A 19,951-nucleotide genomic window follows, 5' to 3' on the forward strand; every position below is an offset into this window, starting at 1 on the left:
AGAAGGGGTGATAAGTCAGAGTTAAAATGAAATTTTAAACTTCCCGAGAAAGAATTTTTATTTTTATATTACTGAATCATGCCACAGTGAGAACATACCCAGAAAACATTTGGAGTCATTAAGGAGTCCTGTGTCGGAGCCTTTACGCTCACAATAATCACATTTAAGAGTTTGAAATGAAGGTGTACTGCTACGTGCGAGGGTCCCAAAACATCGCTTTTAAAAGTCTCATACCTAAGCCCTGCAAATGAAGGGCAGAAGAATAAAAAGTGTCCTGCCGCCTAATCTTCCTAAAGCCAAATAGGCAATGACCCATCTATCCACACATTCCAACATGAAGTTCAGCAATTTTTCTGAGTATAATAGGATCATGTGGTTTGCAGCTGGCAAAAAAATGCAATAACATATTGTAAGGCACCTTCACTCACCACTGTTCTGACAACAAATCTTTTGCACCTTGAAACTGTGGCTTCCACATTCTCCGCTTTACCTGTCGAGACAGGGGAATATGCAGGCATATTCTAAAAGAACTGAAAGATTTTTTCGAAAAAAGGAATACACTTCTTATACTCTCTTTGTGTTCAAGAGTTTCCTCTGATAACTTATCAACACCTGAAGCTCTTTATTTCATCGGGGAACAAGAGCCCGGCTAACGGCTGGACGAGACGGAAAATCCTTATTTAAACCAACACGAGGAGCAGGTGTTTCATTGATTCATAATACATAATCGGGTGTATTAAAAACTTGTTCTTATTCGAAAGATGGAAATGAGAAGAGAATATATATTTATATGTACATTACGTAATGGTTAAAATTTTTACAAAATAGTTCCAACTATTTAGCAGAAACTTTTTATTGCAATGAATCAGGCAGGGACCGTAGCAGTTATAACTTTTGTTATAAAAATCGCTCTTGAACAATTATTTTTGACTTTTATTTAATTACTCTTTAAATAACAGTTATTTCCGATTTTTTATTTTATAAATCCAAAACAACAATAATTTAGGATTTTTATCTAAATAATTTGCAAAATCATTTTTATATTTTATGTCTTAGATAACTGTTATTGAAGACTTTTATTTATAAAATTCATCAATAAGAATCGGTCAGTGACTTTTACTTCCAAAAGACATCAAAATAAATCAGTCACTGTATTTTATTTTTTAAGTCATACTTATAAAAGTCATTTGTTTAGGTCGTAGTAAACTTTTGTTCTCCAACACCTAATTAATTGTGAAAAATGATGATGACTTTTGTACATATGACTTTAAAAATAAAAGTCAGGGACTGATTTTTATTGATGACTTTTAAAAGTAAAACTCACTGACTGATATTCATTGATGACTTTTATAAATAAAAGCCTTCAATAACTGTTTTATAAGTCATATAAATAAAAATCAAAAATAATAGTTAGTTTTTTTTTTATTTCGCACAAATATTACAAAAAAAAAATGTATTTTCAAATTTGACTCTCGGCGAAAAAGAAATCGATTCATAATGAATTTTCCAATGACAGTTTTCATGAATAACTGTTATGTTCGGTCCCTGAAATGAACATTTCTATATATTTAGTTTGTTAAAACCAATTTCAGCAACAGGGGCCCATTCAAATACTTGTGTTCAATTACGTCACTGAGTGCACATAGAACCGATACCATCGATGGTATTTAAACATCGAAGTTTCTATTCGAACATGCAAACTATCGATAAATCGTTAGTTCTGTCGATATTTTGTTGTCGATAGGTTGTCTATAATATATTTTTGCATGCAAAGCTTAGATAATCCACTACACAAAATTACTCACCCATTTCCACCGAGGCTGCTTCTGACCGCATTCCTATCAGCACAGAGTGAGCTTGAATTGCCCATAATTGACAGTTCCTATATCGAATTAAATTAAAGCACGCAATGCTTACACATACGAAAGGATGTTAGTTTGATTTTTTATTTTTTATTTTTTTATTTAAAATGCATTCGGTCGATAACTGGCTTGAAAACTTAGTAACTACAAAGTAAATAGTACAAGCACTTTTTTGTGGCAATATTTTTGCTGGAATAAACGTCCGATGCAGGTGCTTGCTTGGATTGAATACTTAAAAACAATGCCAAGGATTAGCTGTTGCGTAGATTTAGTATAGTATTTGTTAAACACTTGCTTAGCAAATAATGCGAGTGAAATTCATTTGAAACGAACAAAGGCACAAAAGTATATTTTGGTGGAATTAGAAAGCAGCAAGTATTTGTTTTTAATTAGTTTTTTGTTTTTGTAGACAAATTTTGTGTGATTAATTACCTTTTAGGCACTCTCACTTAATAACAAGCGCAATTTATGTATTTTTTTTTTTGACAATTAGAATAGACCAGTTATATTGGAAAATATGTAGCATTGCTAGACTGCTTGAAACCCAATTTTTGCGTCGCTGCTACCTGCAGCAGTAATGACCGACTCGTTGAAATTCACAAAGCACTTTGACGCTTGTCGCCATTCAAGTCGACTGCGCGATTAGTTGGTAACGAGAAAAGCACGCAACGAAAAAAAAACCAATAAAAAATATGGAAAAAAAACTAAATACTAAGTAGAAAATGAAAACTTCAAATTAAAGCATACTCGTAGCATGTAACAAAGTAGGCAACTGTTATAGGATACACACATGCATTTACATAAAACAAATTTATATACAGGTACAGTGATGGCCACACAATTAAGCACACTACTTCTTTGTAAGTTTTAACTATTTATGTATTATAGTTTATATAGGCGCAATGTTATACGGCCATAGGCAATAATGCCATATGGCTTTATTTCATTTCACATTGAGAAATAAGGCCATATTTTTGCGTATGGTCTTATTGCATCTTTGATAATTTTGGCGTAATATTTAACTAATGTACAGCTAGTGTGCATATAAAAAGTAACTCTAGTTTAAGGTACAACTTAAAAAAAAAACACCAAAAAAACATCTTGAGGGGCAGCTGTTAACGCGGGCAACAAAATAATACTTCGCTACCTAGAGGTGAAAAGGTGCCAAATCCACTTTTTTCCAAAATTTAGTTTTTGATGCATATGCGAAATATCGATTTTTCGTCTGTCCTGAACAATTTCAAAAAGTGGACTTTGCACCTTTTCACTTTTATTGAAAAAAGTAAACAATGTTCCCGAACTGAATGGCGTACAGTGCTGCCACTCTACATATATTTGATAGTAATTCAGTTTTCCTTATAAGAAGTCTGCAATGTTGAGTGATTTCCATTTTTGTCTCGAATAACACAGGCCAAAAAAAAGGAAAGCAATTTTGATGCGCCAAATGTTAAAAAAGCAGTAATAACAGAAAACTCCAAATTTTTTTCGTACATGAGTCTCTTTGGATAATTTTGGTTTTAATTTTTTAGTTTATTAATGTTAGTTGTAATATTTAAAAAAAAATTTGGCAAAGGGCAACTTAAAAGCTACACATTTTTTCAAAATATTTAAAATGTAAATTTTTCACAATTATATATTAGCTCTGATCCAGTACTTCATGAACTTACAGGTTTTTACACGAACTTGCAGGAAGTTACAGGAAAAATTATTCTGTTCTCCAAATTCCTCCAAAATCCTGTAAATGAGAGCGATTTTCGGAGAGCTGTGTAGAGAAATGAAGTTGCAAGATTTTACCCGAACTTTTTCTTCTGGTAAACTCATGAAAAAAATGCTTTTTTTGTTACTCACTTTTTAATCTCACTTCAGAGAGTAATTTTGCTGTTTGACATTTTTACAAGATTTTACACAAAAAGTATTGGAAGTATTGGATCAGAGACTATTTTGTCAATGAAATTAAAATTATGGGTTACGTTATCTCAAAAATTCACTTTCCGCGACAGCACTGGCTTTTAATCAGTGGAGCCTAGCGAGCGCCGGTACAAGGTTTGAAACTTGGAATTACATGGTTTCCGTTGTAGTATAAAATATATTCTTAAAATAAAATTGAAATTAATGGTCAAAACTTCTAAAGTAATAGTGTCCCTATTTATGTGACCACCACTACTTATGCTGATTTATGTGTACACTGAAATTACACCTGTTGCGAAAAATGGTGTTTAATCGAGCGATTAGCAAAATGTATATGTGCACATACATACATACATCGGTATACATATATTTATCTACCTAGGCATTTAAGAATATGTGTATTTTTATTTGCTTATTCCACGCTTAGGATTTTTTAATGAAGTAGGAAACAAGGAAAAAGTAAAAAAAAAACAACCAAAGATAAATCAAAGCATAATTTGCTACACAACAAACAACAAAGGTCTCAAAGCAAGAACAACTTTTCGTGGTATGAAGTTTCAGTAACGCGAAAAGTGCTGGTATTGATTTTCTACTTTACTTACGACTAGTCATAAATTAAAATATGTAATAAATATAAATTATTTTTTATTTAGCTCCTTGCTGCTCTTAAAGCACTACTCATAGCAAGTTGATTTAAGATTGAGGTATTGTTTATTATGAAATATATATATATATATACATATATATATGTACACAACAGCTGTAAACTATGTAGTATGAGTATAATAATAAATGTGTATTTGTTGTTAGGTATATATGTACGTCCATGTACGAACTTTCATGTGACACATATTTTTCTTTGAATGAAAATTTTAAGAAATACCTGCAAGGTTTTTCGCTTAGTGAGTTAGTTAGGTTAGGTCTTCGCGATCGTTTATAAGTAAGGTGACCAGATTTCTGTGGACAAAATCAGGACATTTTTAAAGCATCGTTTTTAGAGAAAAGATATAACAAATAGATAAAAAAAAAATAAAATTGATCGAAAAAATGTATACACACAATATATACGGTGGCGAGAATGTAAATAGTACAAATACATTTGGGCAAGTTTTGGCTACATTTAAAACAAAATGACAAGCTTTGTAGAACATTTATATAAATTCGACGAATTTTAACAAATGTTGATCAAAATTTTAAACATTTCAATCAGATTTTTTAGAATTGTTTTTTTTTTTTAATATTATTTTAGTATAATAAAGTTCAGGTTTGAAGTACATTGCTTGGATTGACCGTTTATTTTGTCCTGTATTACACAGTATATATAACAAATACGAGCTAAATTTTCATAAAAAATAATAAACATAAATGAACGAAAGAGGAATAGCCAAAGAATGCTAAAATGTCTCTTCCCTATTTATATTTCTACAGCTTATATTTTTCATATCCATGAATATTTTGAGGGAATTAGTATTATTTTCGATAGAACCCCACTAGAAGGGATGGGAGAGGGAGAAGAAGCCACACTGGTGGAACAAAGAAATCGCCTCTCTAAGGAAGGAAAACAGGAAACTGTTTAATGCGGCAAAGCGCAATATTTCTTGGACTGCATACAAGGCAGCCCTGAAGAAATTTAAAAATGCCATCAGGAAAGCCCAAAGGGACTCCTGGAAGGATTACTGCGCTAGTACAGAGGGTCGGTCGGAGGGAAATCGCCTGTGGAAGGTGCTTGTGAAAAGTCCGACGAAGCCGATGTATATTCAGAAAACCAAATGGTGACTGGACGTCAACTCATGAGGAAATGCTTGAAGTCTTAATCAACGCGTACTTACCAGGATGTACTGCGGAACCTAACACTGCGGTTATTATCTCTGAACGGCCGTTGACTTCAGCGGACTTTATTGATGTAGAGAGGGTAGACTGGGCCATAAAGTCCTTCAAGCCCTTCAAATATTCAGGCATGGGTGGTATTTTCCCTGCCCAACTTAAGTCAGCATCTGACGTTTTATGTCCGATACTTGTTTTAATCTATAAGGATTGTTTTAAACTTAGTTTATAAAACAAGGGCTGAACCCTTGCGAAGGTTGTGTTTATTCCCAAGGGAGGTAGACCCTCCCACGTTAAACCAAGTGACTTTTGACCGATAATATACAGCTTATATTTTTCATATCCATGAATTTTTCGAGGGAATTAGTATTATTTTTTATGATTTCACTAAATTCAAGTTAGAATCGTTTCATAAAAAAAGAAATTAACAAATAATTATAAGGACCTTAAAAATTTAGACAATTTAGCGAGAGCACTAGTTTGACAGAATAAAACATAGACATAGCCAAAGATCATAGAAAACAAGGATGCTGGCAATGCTTATGGCTCCCTTAAGCTCTGCACGAAAAATTATTTGTGTATGAAAAATTGTTTTTGGGCCAGAATACAGGGAGACTCTTATTAAATTAATAAAGAAAACACAGCAAATCGGGATTTAATCGGTACCAATATGAAAAATCGAGACACTTATACGTCCCGACTTTTAAAAAGTATTCAGCGGGACATTTCCCACAAAATCGGTACGAATCGTAACTGTATCTATAAGAGACACCAAGGCTCAAGGCCCATTGTGATGCTGCATGTGTGTGAATTTTAGAAGATTCCAGATTTCCACGCATCTAAGGTTCACTGGCACAATAGGTGCAGAATTGTTTCCTCCTCTCCTGCGTCTTGAGAACTTCTACATAAGTCCTGCAATCGTACACCGATAGGCATGCTTGCCAATTAGGCAAACTGATATTCTGCTTATTAAAAGTTCAGCAGTAGGCCATTGCGTTACCTGGCAGTTTTTCAGGTGATTTCGTCAAGCCATTTTGAAAATAAGTAGCTTGCAAGTTTGTAAGACTATGGGTTTTTAAATATTTATATCCTCAATAGGGAGTTTGGTGCCAAGTCGCGCCAGTTCATCGACCTTACGAATCACCTATATGTCGCGATGTCAGGAGACCCGTGTGCATTTCAGAGAGCAATTTTTTTATTGCCACGCTTCTAGTACTTCTCAAGTAGCATTAAATTCCATTCAGAGTTCGCAAAAAAAAAGGTTTTAAAATTACATTTATGCTGTTCATACTTACTTACAACAACACGCATATACGCGAATATTTGTTTTGCTTGATAAATATTTAAATATTGTTTACAACTTCGCGGCAAAGAATAAAATTTTTAGCATTGACAATGCATATTGATAAGCGTCAAGAGAACTCTTTGTTTTAATGCGACCTTGGGTGTGGTGGTCGTCAATAACAATTGTTTTGATGCGTACGCGTATTGTTGTTTACTTATCTCAATCTGCTACACCGAATGCTGTCGAATTATGCAATTAATATTGATGCCCTTACTCCTCGGAATTCAGCGCTACAAGCGATATCTGCGGACATGGTAGATTTTTGCGCAAAATTTCAAATTAAATCGGCCGTTTCCGCATGAAAAACAACTTATCTTATTTAAATATGTAAGATTTTTTTTTTTAAGGCAGGATTCCTCTTCCCATCGAACTTAATGATTCATTTAATCACTCATCAAATTAAACTGGTGGCAACCCTCTTAAAAAAAATATTTTTTAAATAAAGCTTACTTAAGCTTAACTCTTCAATGCATTTTAGATATAAAGGTAATTTGAACCATATTCAATTTTTTAATTAAACCTATTAGTTAAAATAATTTTGAATTTCCAAATAGGTGGCAAACCCTCGCCAAAAATCATTCCGAAATAAAGTCTCTTTTGTTTCATTTCCATGTTAAAATATTTAGTTTAACTAAATTTTTCGGATAGGTGGCAACCCTATTTGAGATAAAACGTTTTTAAGCCTACATTGTCTTATTAATTAATATTTTTCAAAAATGTGGAAACGCTTTTCAATAAATAAAGGAAGGTAGAACAATTTGTTAAACCTTAATGGATGGTACTTTGATTTCCTTACGATTTTCTGTAGACTTTCAAAAGTGTGGGCTTTTACCCGGCACGCTTGTTTAATTAATCCGTTTTAATTTTAAGTAGTTTCTGCGTGATTGGTAGTAAAAAAATGTCAATGACACTTGAATTTGCTGCACTCTCATAACAAATGCTTTATGTCATTCCACGATCGGAAGCCAACATGCAAACCGGCATCCAGCTGAGGCATATCTAACTAATTTCAATGCCGCGCCGTATGTGGAATGACCTTTAATGGTAGATAACCAAGTAAGCAACTGAAACTATCGTACAGAATGAGTTATATAAATCTTTAGAATTGGAATTAAACAAATACTTTGTACGAAACAAAAATATTACAATTAAAGCTGCAATAAAATAATTTTTATACTTAAAAATTGCTAAGGTAATTACCTACAGCATTTGTGACTAATTAAAAAGCAAAACAAATGCAAAACGAAATCCATGAATAAGTCGTAAAAGTTACCTCACGTCATTTACAAATACATATACATACATACATATATACATATGAATACACCTGCATTTGTGCTTTGGCGTGCTCAATTAAAGTGTCGTTTTGACCAAAATGCTTGCCAGGCGTGCAACACGTAATTGACCCAGCAACCAGTGTGCCCAGATTGTTAAAAAAAAAAACGCAATTTCTGAAAAAAATCGCCAAAAATCGCCAATTATTATTATTATTTTTTTAAATAAAATTCATGAAATCGATTTAACAAATCTTTTAAATTTAAAAATGAGATCTCTTTATAATATAGTTTTTAAAACCAAAAACGGATATAATGCTTTCAGAGGGTAATAATAAATAACACACATCAAGAATAATAATATGAATTTACTTATATTTCCAAACAATTTATTGCCTTTTGCGGTTTTCCCTCCGTAAGCATTTATCCAAAATTCTTCAGAGTCGGATGGAATGATTCTGAGAAAAGATATTCCATGGGAGAGTTAACAGATTTAAATATTCAGTTTCTGCTGTTTTTTTTTCCTTCAAAGTCAAATAGTGAATTGGCAGGTCCCTGAAACCCGCGCTCTTGTGATTCACACACTTTTCTGGTGACAAAATTTAAGCTTTTTCAAAAGTGTGTTGGTGTTGGTGTTGGTTGATTTTTCCGACAGGGTGGTAAGATGATTTATTTTGGAACGAATTTCCGTCATCCCTTGTCAAGTTTGAAGAAGAAAAATGACACTGAAGATGGCACAATGCCGAAACCGGTTTGTCTGCAAACCAAACTTGACAAGGGATGACGGAAATTCGTTCCAAAATAAATCATCTTTTTCAAAAGTATTTAATTGACTAGGTAATCGTTTCAAAAGTTCTTCGATTATGGTGATTAAGCATTTTTGACAGTATTTTAATATGCTTAAGTCAAGTTTACCATGCCGTTCATTAGCCTCTTCTGTAAAATTACCGTGCAAAACTAAGTTTTGTGTTTTTTTATAAATGGAAAAAATTTATTTGAAGGGAAAAAATCGCCAATGTCGATTTCCTAAATTTTTACGCGCAAATATCCAAAACAAATCGCCAAATACATATATGTATATGTAAATACATATGTATGGGCATTCCCATGGTGGCGCACGAGACAGTCGTACGATTTCAATGTGATACAAAAAAGGAATACCATTTGTTTTCTTTAACTTTTTTGGGCCATCGTATAGCACGTAATTAGCTCTATATTTAACCGAAAAATTAAATCAATCGCACTGCTTGGTCCTGAAATAGAAGCATTTAAATAGAGGTTCGTTACGTGACAAAAAATGGAAGTTGATTTTTTCTTTTCTTGCAAAATCACAAAACTCTGCGAATTGTGGATGGCTATTTTGATGAAACTTATTTTGATATGATTTGGAGCNTTATTTTATTTTTGTCGTGGTGGACCTTCCGGTGGAAACACCCATATGTAACTATGCTTGGCGTTCGCTGCGATATACATAGATATTGTGGAAAAACAACTTGCTTGCCACTAGGGATAATAATTTTTTCGCTTTTTACGATTTTCGGGATGTCGTTATCACAATCCCGGAGTTCATTAATTTGCAGCAGCTTAAATCGAAAAAATTGCTTCTATGTGGCGTTCTTATTTTATCTCTCTGATGTCAGGATTTATTTTAAAGAACTTTGTAATTTCAAAGATATGATTAATTCCAAAAATTATTTAAAAAATTCAATGCAATGAAGAATAAAAATATGGGTAGGTACCAAATGAGAAAATTTCTTTAGAATTTAAAAAATTAAAATTTTTTGGATTTACAAGGACGAATAGGTAATTCTTCAAGCTGATAAATTTAGAAGGACGAATTTCCAGGATGTCCTTAAGTCCTTAACATTTAATTTTTTCAAAAACGGATATTGCGAAATTTCAAGGATAAAATTTTAAAAGGACATTTTTAATACTTTAATTTGATACGCATACTTCTTCTCAAAGCACATTTCACAGAATTTTTTAAATCATTTTGGAATTACTTACGTCAGGGTGATAAACTAAAAACGCAATTTTACAATATTTGGCACATGGCTTCACGAATATACTGATTTTTGTGTGCAAAATTTACTATCGCACGGTTTTACATGTGTAATGAGCTAGACATTTATGAAAAAATATCAATTATTAAATAAAAAAAAATAAAAAATAAATAAAGCCAGTACTGGTCAAGAATAGGTGTTTCTATTATTGCCATCAGTGTAATCAGGCCGGGATCCCGGGATTAACATTCCTACTTGGCACGCTTTCGCACGTTTTGATGCTTTGTAGTTGTAAATCGCCTTGTGACTGGTTGTTTTTTCACGTTTTAGCTTTCAATTATGGCTTTTAATGCGTGCCGCTCATTTGTTGCAACAAATATTTGTTGAGTTTTTATGTTTTGTTGTTTACTTGACGCTTTTGGTTGTTGGTGTTGGTATTGCAAATGCATCTGTTGGTAGACACTTTGGCATTATTTTTTTTTACAACAAACGAGAAAAAACAAAAAAAAAAACATCAAAAAAGGAAAAAATAAAACGATTTTTTTTTGTTAATTTGCGTATTGCGTTTGCATTCATAAACTGTTTACCAAACACAAAAGTTAATTGCTGTCACGTGGAGCCACGGAAAATTATTTATACGTACATATATATATACCAACAATGTATGTAAAATTAACCTGCTTCTGTGATACATATGTACATACATATGTATACTAGGCATCAAGTGAAAGTATAAATTTCACAATTTTCGCTGACAATGTCGACATAAACAGCTGCCGTCATTCGTCCTTCGAATTTTAGAAAATTACCTAAAACAAATTGTCGTAAGCAGCCCCGAGCCATGGGAGGCCCGCCTCCATGCTCTTCCGCTGACACCACACCCCATTCACTATTTTTGAAAATCTTCAACTCATTGGACCATGGGCATATTTTCATATAGTTAGTCTGTTAGGATTTAGTCAGAACTTACAGGAAGTCGTTCCTATAGACATAAAACCTGTAGGTGGGAAGACTTTTAAGAAAGTAACTGAGTAACTGTTCCTGTAAGTTCCAGCGTTGTCGCGAATCCTTTTTAGTGGTAGCCAAATTTCTTAAAAAAAAGGGCTAAAAAGAACTCAAAAAAAGTCGTTGTGGCTAAAAATGGAAGCTAAAGTTTTTTTTACTTACATATGCATATATAAGTTCACTTACACGCAAACATTTTCAATAAGTAATGGTATGGAAAAACCAGAGCACGTGGTACAGTGTTGCCAACTTCAGTTCCGAAAATCCCATTCTCTTATGAAAACTGCCCTGTTTATCCGATATTAAATTCGAAAATTCGATTTATGATTATTAAATATTAAAAGTTCTTAAGAACTATATGCATACATACATATATAAAGAGTTTTTATAGCAGCCAGCTTCAGTTCAGCGGTTTTCACTTTTCTTGCGTTGCACATAGCCTTATAAACAAAGCTGTAATGCAGATATCTCTGATATAGTATCTATTTTTTTTTATCAAGTTGACAAGGTCTTCCTCGTGTGTTGAAGGTGACAATGCAAAAAATAAAGAAATAATTATTGAATGTCCTACCCATCACAGCGAAATAACCTAACCTCAAAATGTGTAGGCTTCACATAGTTTAAACAAGGCCCTTTTATTAAAAAATAAATAAATACTCATATAAAATCAGTAGTGTTCAGTTTACTCACGAATTTTCAAATATAACAATGCCATCAAAGCATAAAATGGACCTTAACCACATTACAGAACCCCGCTATGTACGAAATATTTAGATGTAATAATAATAATTGATTGTCGCTTACACATATGTTAGTGTTTGGCCGAGTTTCTTCTCCAATTTCTTCATCCTTGATGATGTCACACAAAGGGGAGGGACCTACAGTTTTACGCCGACTCCGAACGGTGATTGTACATATTTTTATAAGAAGCTGTTTTTCATGGCAGAAATGCACACTGAGGTTTGCCATTGCCTGCCGAGGGGCGACCGCTGCTAAGAAAAAACAGTTTGAAACTTGTCAAATTAAGGGTTACTTAAATTTTAAGCAAAAACGAGTTAAAATGTCGCATTACGTTGGAATGCTCCATATATGTTTGAATAAGGAAATTTAACAATGCCTGAAAAGCAAATAAAAAAATAAAAATGAACCAAAAAATTTTATATATTTAGATAGAGATCTCATAATGAGACGCAAAATCCCACGCGCCCTTTTGTGATGCGAAAATCCCAAACTATGGGCGCAATCCCATGAGTTGGCAACAGTGACGTGGTACACACAGAGAATGTGGTAAATTAAGTGGTAAGCCGAAAAAGCTCACCATAAAGCTTACCCGATTCAATAAGGTGAATTATCATAGTCAAGAACCGCTTTCGATTGTAAGTCAACCCAGCCATCATTGAATCATTGTAAACGAACTCGTAACTGGTTATTTTCTCGCAGAAAAATCTGTTAAAAAGTCGTTTATGATAGCGAAATTGTCGAGCGCCTACGAACAGTCGTAAACGGTACAAAAAAAGCATTCGTATGCGAATATTTTATATTACAAAATATTGTGGTTCAAGAAAAATTCCCAACAGAATGAAAATTTTTTCTTGTGCTGATAAATTACTACAAGCCTCGCCCTTTTACTTTTTTTTTTTGTTTTATCGGTTACGAACCTTTCTCTAACTTTTCGCCGCTCGAGAATCCCTCGTAAAACATAATCGTAAAATGTACGTTTCCTTGCTAGCTGCTGGGAAATAGCTGATTCATGTACATACATATATACTAGCAACACAGGGCAATTTTCTTTAATGCAGGTATGTCAACTTATGTATACATATATAATTATGGTGACCATTCGTACCGATTTTGGAGGGACAGTAACGATTTTGAGAAATTGTCCCGCTGAATATTTTTTTAAAAGACGGCACGTATAAGTGTCCCGATTTGTCATATTTGTACCGCTTAAATTCCGCTTTTCAGTGTTTTCTTTATTAATTTAATAAGAGTCTCCCTGTATTCTGGCCCAAAAACAATTTTTCATACACAAATAATTTTTCGTACAGAACATAAGCGAGCCATAAACATAGCCAGCATCCTTGTTTTTTATGATATTTGGCTATGTTTTATTCTGTCAAACTAGGGCTCTCGTTAAATTGTCGAAATTTTTTAATGTCCTTATAATTATTTGTATTTTTTTTAATGAAACGATTCGAACATGAATTTAGTGAAATCATAAAAAATAATACTAATTCCCTCGAAAAATTCATGGATATGAAAAATATAAGCTGTAAATACAGTGGCGAAAATATAATTAAGGAAGAGATATCTTAGCAACCTTTGGTTATTCGCCTTTCGACTATTTAATGTTTAGAATTAATGTTTATAATTTTTTACGATCACGTAGCTCCTTATATAACAAAGACCATGTAAGTTAAAATTTCAAACTTTGTACAAAAATGAGTTAAATTCGACGACAAAGATTCATCAATATTTTGAACTTTTTAATTCGAATTCTTGGAACCGTTATGAGTACCGTTAATTTTTGGTAAATTTTTTTGTGGAAGGTGTTGCTCATTTTCTCCATACAAACAAATTTTTTAACATAGTACAAAAAATTGCCAAAAATTAAGGGTACTTCATTCTTGCTCGTTATTGCATTAAAATTTAATAGGCTACAAAACTGTATACTCAAGACAATTCTGGAAAATTTAGTTAAAATGTTTAAAATTTTCATCAACATTTGTTAAAATTTTTTAGATAGTAAATTATATGTTCATAAAAAAATAATAAACATTTCTTAAACAAAGAAAAGCACCATTCTCGCCACCATATATTTTTTATGTATATATTTTTGCGATAATGTTTAAAATTTTTGTTCTCTTTGTTTTATTTTAAATAAAACTGTATTAAACGATGTTACGTCTTTCTATTCTAAAAACAATATTTTATGTTCGGATAGGATGATTTAGAAATGTGGCGATTTTTGGCCACAGAAATCTGGTCACCGTATATATAATACAAACATAATCACCTGAAATGCAAAAAGACGTAACTTATAAGAAATATACAATCCACTTTTCTTAATATGAAGGATTTAAACTCTCCACATAGTTTTATAAAAAAAAAATGATTAGTCACGACTGTTTCTATTTCAGTGGCTGTATGCATGAAAAACAAGTAATTGCTTTTTCTTAAAATTTCGTACCTTTCACTTGAATTTATTTGAAAAAAAAAATATCGCATATCATATATATATATCAGATCGACCACATGGCGTATGAGTGATTGATTTATACTAGCGGAGCCGTCGAACTTTGTTCCGCCATTAATTTTCTTATTGAAACGTTTTTTTCTAAAATTTTACAGTGGCGGGCATTTCATTGCGTAATTTTCGTTCTGCTTTAGATCGCAGCCATACCTCAGTTCGCTACAGTGCATTGCATGCGACCATGTTAATAAAAGATTTGCTATTGTCAATTGCAGGGATCGAGCATAACAGTTATTGATAAAAACTGTCATGGAAAAATTCACTATGAAGAAAATATTCTACAACTAAGTGGTACAAACCCACCGAGACTCAAATTTGAAAATAAATTTTTATTTGCACTTTTTATGCAATATTAAAAAAAAAATAACAATTATTTTTGAGTTTTATATTATAAATCCAAAATAACAATTATTTTTGATTTTTGTATCATATGTCTTAGATAAGAGTTATCGAAGATTTTTATTTATAAAAGTCATCAATAAAAATCAGTCAGTGACTTTTACTTTTAAAAGCCATTTATATAAATCAGTCACCGACTTTTATTTTTGAAATCATTCGTATACAAGTCATTATCATTTTTCGCAGTTAAGAAGATGTTGGGAAACAAAAGTTTACTGCGACTTATTTAAAAAAAAATTTTATATGTATGATTTAAATAATAAAGGTCAGTGACTGATTTTTATTAATGACTTTTATAAACAAAATCTAATATCTAAGACTTATAATTTAAAGATCAAAAATAACTGTTATTTGCAGATCATTCAGACAAAAATAAAAAATAATTGTTATTATCGATTTATAAAATAAAAGTCAGAAATAACGGTTATTTAAAGAGTAGTTAAATAAAAGTCAAAACATAATTGTTAAAGAGCATTTTTTTTTCTAAATGAAAGTTTAACTGTTACGGTTCCTGGTCAATTGTCGCTAAAGCCAAATGAGAATCATCTCCACAAACAGTTGAAACAGCTTAATATCAACCAAAACAAAATATTTAGAGAAGGTAAGCAATTCCGAAAAGAAGGAATAGTCAAGGCCAGTTGGAACGATTTATTAACACGCATCCCTTTCGATGACAAGAAAGAGCAAACATTGAAAATAGTAACGCACTCTAAAAAAAGTTGTGTAAATTTCCTAGCTAAAAGGTAGGTCACTGATTTTCTACCTTATTATTCGCAAAATTACATGCTCGATTATTCCACGAATGGCTTGTTTAAATTTCGGACTTTTTAGAGTGTAATATACATAGCTGCTGTGGTGTGCGTAAATTTACTGCAAAAGTGTGTACAAGCCGCTAACAAAACTGATTTTTACACACGAAAAATGTGTAAACGAGAAAAATAAATATTGATTGTTTAAATATACTAAACATTTTTAAAAATAAACCAAAATATTCTCGATATCCGAGCAGATATTCAGAATTGCATGCTTTATACTGTATAGTTTAATATAGTTTAGTGAAACGCTTTTTTTTACGTTTACTACTCAGCAGTCTCCCTATATTTTCGCAATCATAAATATTGAAACAGCAGCGAAACGAGTTCAAAAATCTTTTGAATTGTCCGCAATAAGCAGCAGGCTTATCGACGCCCACACAATAAATGATTTGAGGTGTGAAAAAGCAATTAATTTTTTACTATAAATTGCTTTTATGTTGAAATACAAAATCACACACTTAACGGTACATAAAATCTTTAGATGCGTCTCAAAAAATATTGCTTCACCGTAAAATATTGAATTCTAATGAATTTACCTTAAGTGGCGATTAATTCATACATACATACATACATACGTATATTCCACAGTGGTTGTAGTGGAACGAGCAAAGCAATTCTTAAATTGTGAAAATGTCAAAAATGTCAAAACGTTGTCGGCGCATAGACAAGCTGGCATATTACCCAAAAGCGATGGCTTGTATATACATATGTACATATATTCATATGTAGGTATGTATGTACATTCGGTTAAGTAATTGTAAATGCAGGCATGTACAAAAATGTATATATGTACATAAATACATAGATATATTTTTGTTTGAATTGATTGGATATCCAGGCGTGCGGACCTAAAGCAACATCCTTGCAATTCAGTCGCGCCATGCGGTAATCTATCATAATTTTTATATCCTAAAATCCCATTTTCGTATTATGGCAAATGTCTGCAAACGAATACATATACTTATACATAGTATGTAATAAAATACCTACAAAATTGCACTTTCTTGAATAGGTATGTATTTCATTTCTTTTCATGGGTGTTGGTTCGTATAATTTTCCCAGCTAGCAAAATATCCGGAAACGTATACGAAAATATAACCACCCGTTTATATGCATGCATGCTTAGAAAAGTGCCGAAAACGGTTGTGACCCGGTTACGTTTTTGGTTGTTTTTTGCACTTCACAGATGCTTTTTCGTATTTACTAAAAACAAAAAATAATAATAATATTAGATTCAGCATTTATTTTAATTTGAATACATACTTTTGAAAAAGTTTCAAGTCTTTTGTATGACAATTAAAGGACAGTAGGCAAGATACTTGTGGGTTGAAAGATTTTGTTTATTCAGGTACGAAAGTCTTACAAACAAAAAAAACGCCCTTGTCAACAAGCTCTTGAGCCACTCGAGAAGCCCGAGGTTCGAATGCTCGGGCAGTGGAATTTTTTATATGTTGACTTTTTTTATTTTTTATTTTTATTTAAGTTCCTTTTATTGTTTAGATTTTATTGTCTTAAAAGGGATTTTTTTAGGTTAATTTAGTTTTTAGAAATTTATTTTATTTTGTTTCTTTTTTAATTTTATTTACTTCTTTCTTTAAAATAAATTTAAAATTTTTGGATTTTATTGCTTTGAAAAGAAAAAAAAAATATATTTTTTTAAATTTAATTTAATTTTTAGAAAATTATTTTTTCAGTTGTTTTTCTTTAAATTCTTTTAATTAATAAAAATAAAACTATTTATTTAATTTGATTTAGTTTTTGGGAACCTCTTTAATTTGCTCTTTTTTTAATGTAATTTTCCTTTAAGTTTTAGGGTTGTATAGTTTTACAAATATTTTTTTTGTTTTTTTTTTTAATTTTTAAAAACTTATTTTGTTTTTCTATTTTTTTAATTTAAGTCTTTTTCCAAATTTTTTATTTTTTTTAAATCTTTAATCTTTAGTTTTTATTTTTTAAGAAGAGAAATATATATTTTTTATTTAATTTACTTTTAGTAAGCTTTTTGCTTAAAGACAAACAATTGCGCTAGGATCTCTTCGTTAGCAGATTTTTCAACTAGTTATTTGGAAGAGAGAAAAGAGCTTTCAACATAGTTGTCAGAAGACTTTTGTCTTTCGGAAGACTCTGATGAATTGCTCTGTAAGTCTGACGACATTCGAACCTGGGACCTCCAGAAATCTTACAAATAATACGTATCTACATAGCTTTGCTGTTCAATTAAAGTAGCCTAAGACGGGGTAGGCCCTTTTCTCTTTAACATTTAACTAGCAATGGATGTAGCTCAAGATATGCCCTTTTAATAAAAGCTTAATAAAAATGTAAAAAATTTCGACGGGAGCTGATGATTATTTAATTGAAGTGAGTTAAACTACTTTAATTGGACGGCACAGATATGCACCTACATAGATATACATATTTACATGTATTAAAATTTTTAGTTTGAACAAACATTCTAAAATTTCTGTTGTCAAATAACATGGTTTTTTTTTTTAAATTTTTCGGACTCGAAAAACTAACGAAAAATGTACGAAAACCGCACTGTCGGCAAAGCGCACGTTTTTCTGCTGGCTGGGTACATATACACATACATACATACATACATTTGTAAGAATATGTGATAGTTTGTTGCTGGTTAGTCTAAGACAGTCAGTGGTCTGACATATCCGTTCAAATCCAATGCAATAAAACTTCAAACCGATATATACTTGTGTGTACATTTGTACGTACATATGTGTGTGTGTGTATGAACGGCAGTACATGGCGCTTTCGCCTTTTGCANCGACATATCCGTTCAAATCCAATGCAATAAAACTTCAAACCGATATATACTTGTGTGTACATTTATACGTATGTATGTGTGTGTGTGTATGAACGGCAGTACATGGCGCTTTCGCCTTTTGCAATTTTTTTTCAGAGCAGGCGATTTTATGGCACTTTTACTTATTCTTATTCTGCTGTACATACACATATTTAGACGTTTTTGTTGTTGGTTAAAAAGCTAAAATACGAGATAATGGCGCAAACAATTTTATGATATGGACACTGCAGGCCATAACGAAAGTGTACGCATCGGTATGAGTGCGTATCGTTTAGATGAGGGCGATCAAAAAGGAAGTAGACGTTGTACGGATAATAAAATGCTTAAGTAGATGGACATACATACACATACACATACACATACACATACATACTTGGAGCTGCAGCTTGTGGCTATTGCAACCAAATGCGTGCAGAAGGCAATGCGGCGAGGAGACGAGGCGTGCATTGCTGTTGCATTTATTGTTGGTGGTGGCATTTTAAGAAAGTAATGCAGACGATGAACGCATTGCGGCATCTTGACAAGGGGCGATAAAAATGTCGGCACAACAGCGCTTACTACATATTGCCAATCTTGGTATTATGTGCAGTATATGAGGAGGATTTCAGTTCATAGTAAGTGTAAATACCCCACTTTACTTTGGCTGAATTGCATTATGTGATCGGAAAAAGACTAGACGGCGTAGAGAAGAACCAGCAAGATAACATGCAGTGTCAAGTGGAATAAAAAAAAAACTCATGTTTTTCTTTCTATTAAGCTACTTGGCTATCAACACAGAGGTTGTAGGATGCGTAGACTCAAAGTCTGCTTGAGTAGATACGAGTATTTACTTAGCGACCAGCGCGCATCTCCATTGCTACTGAAGACTTCAACTCATCTGTAGTTTAGAGGATGGTCTATATCGTTTGTGTCATTGAGCTATACTTATAAGGAGAGCTGAATATTTTTATGCAGAAGATGAGGATAGATATCTGGTAAAAGAAGTCCACAACATTACCGGGATATTAAGAAAGCACTTTATAAAGCTCAAGGAACATAGAATAGTAAAGGAAAATGCGTAACTAGTCTGGAGTTGGATTACACTCGGCTGAACCTACACAGCTACCCAATCCGCAATCACAACGTGACTAGCGATCGCAGCATCGCCTATAAGGTTTTGCCGACACAGCTATGTGAAAGATATAAGCTCGTCATTATCAAACTGATTGTGTAGTATCAGTGGGGCTTCCGTCCAGATTTTCGTAGTACATCTAATTCGGGAATATTCTCTGGAGAAATCAAACCACACCCATCACTCATGTAACCATTGAGCAGGCGGCTATTTTATTTTGCTAGAGATGGGTTTGACAGAGGATGAATCCACAGACAATAGTGTTTGAAAAGAACTTCAGTATAGAAGTGTGCATGAAAACAACATAAAGAGCCTCCATTTTGGAACAACATAT

At 32.5% G+C, this 19,951-nt stretch overlaps 1 protein-coding gene and 1 long non-coding RNA gene across 2 annotated transcripts in view; one reads left to right on the plus strand and one right to left on the minus strand.

Annotated features, from left to right (window-relative positions):
• The window catches only part of Men (NADP-dependent malic enzyme), a 40,817-nt gene extending 38,379 nt beyond the window's left edge, over positions 1 to 2,438 (minus strand). Inside the window, exon 1 of the mRNA XM_017615283.1 lies at positions 1,806 to 2,438. Within this exon, the coding sequence (XP_017470772.1) occupies positions 1,806 to 1,870 (65 nt within the window). The 5' untranslated portion in view covers positions 1,871 to 2,438. The remainder of the gene's footprint in view (positions 1 to 1,805) is intronic.
• Positions 2,439 to 9,293: 6,855 nt separating this feature from the next.
• On the plus strand, positions 9,294 to 16,751 carry LOC108362352 (uncharacterized). Its single transcript, XR_001847451.1, has 3 exons — positions 9,294 to 9,306; positions 13,737 to 13,740; positions 15,930 to 16,751. It is a non-coding gene; the product is annotated as an uncharacterized LOC108362352 (long non-coding RNA).
• Positions 16,752 to 19,951: the final 3,200 nt, after the last annotated feature.

This window comes from Rhagoletis zephyria, unplaced genomic scaffold (assembly GCF_001687245.7).
Source record: "Rhagoletis zephyria isolate East Lansing unplaced genomic scaffold, Rhagoletis_zephyria_1.1 Rzeph_scaffold_00995, whole genome shotgun sequence".
NCBI lineage: Eukaryota > Metazoa > Arthropoda > Insecta > Diptera > Tephritidae > Rhagoletis > Rhagoletis zephyria.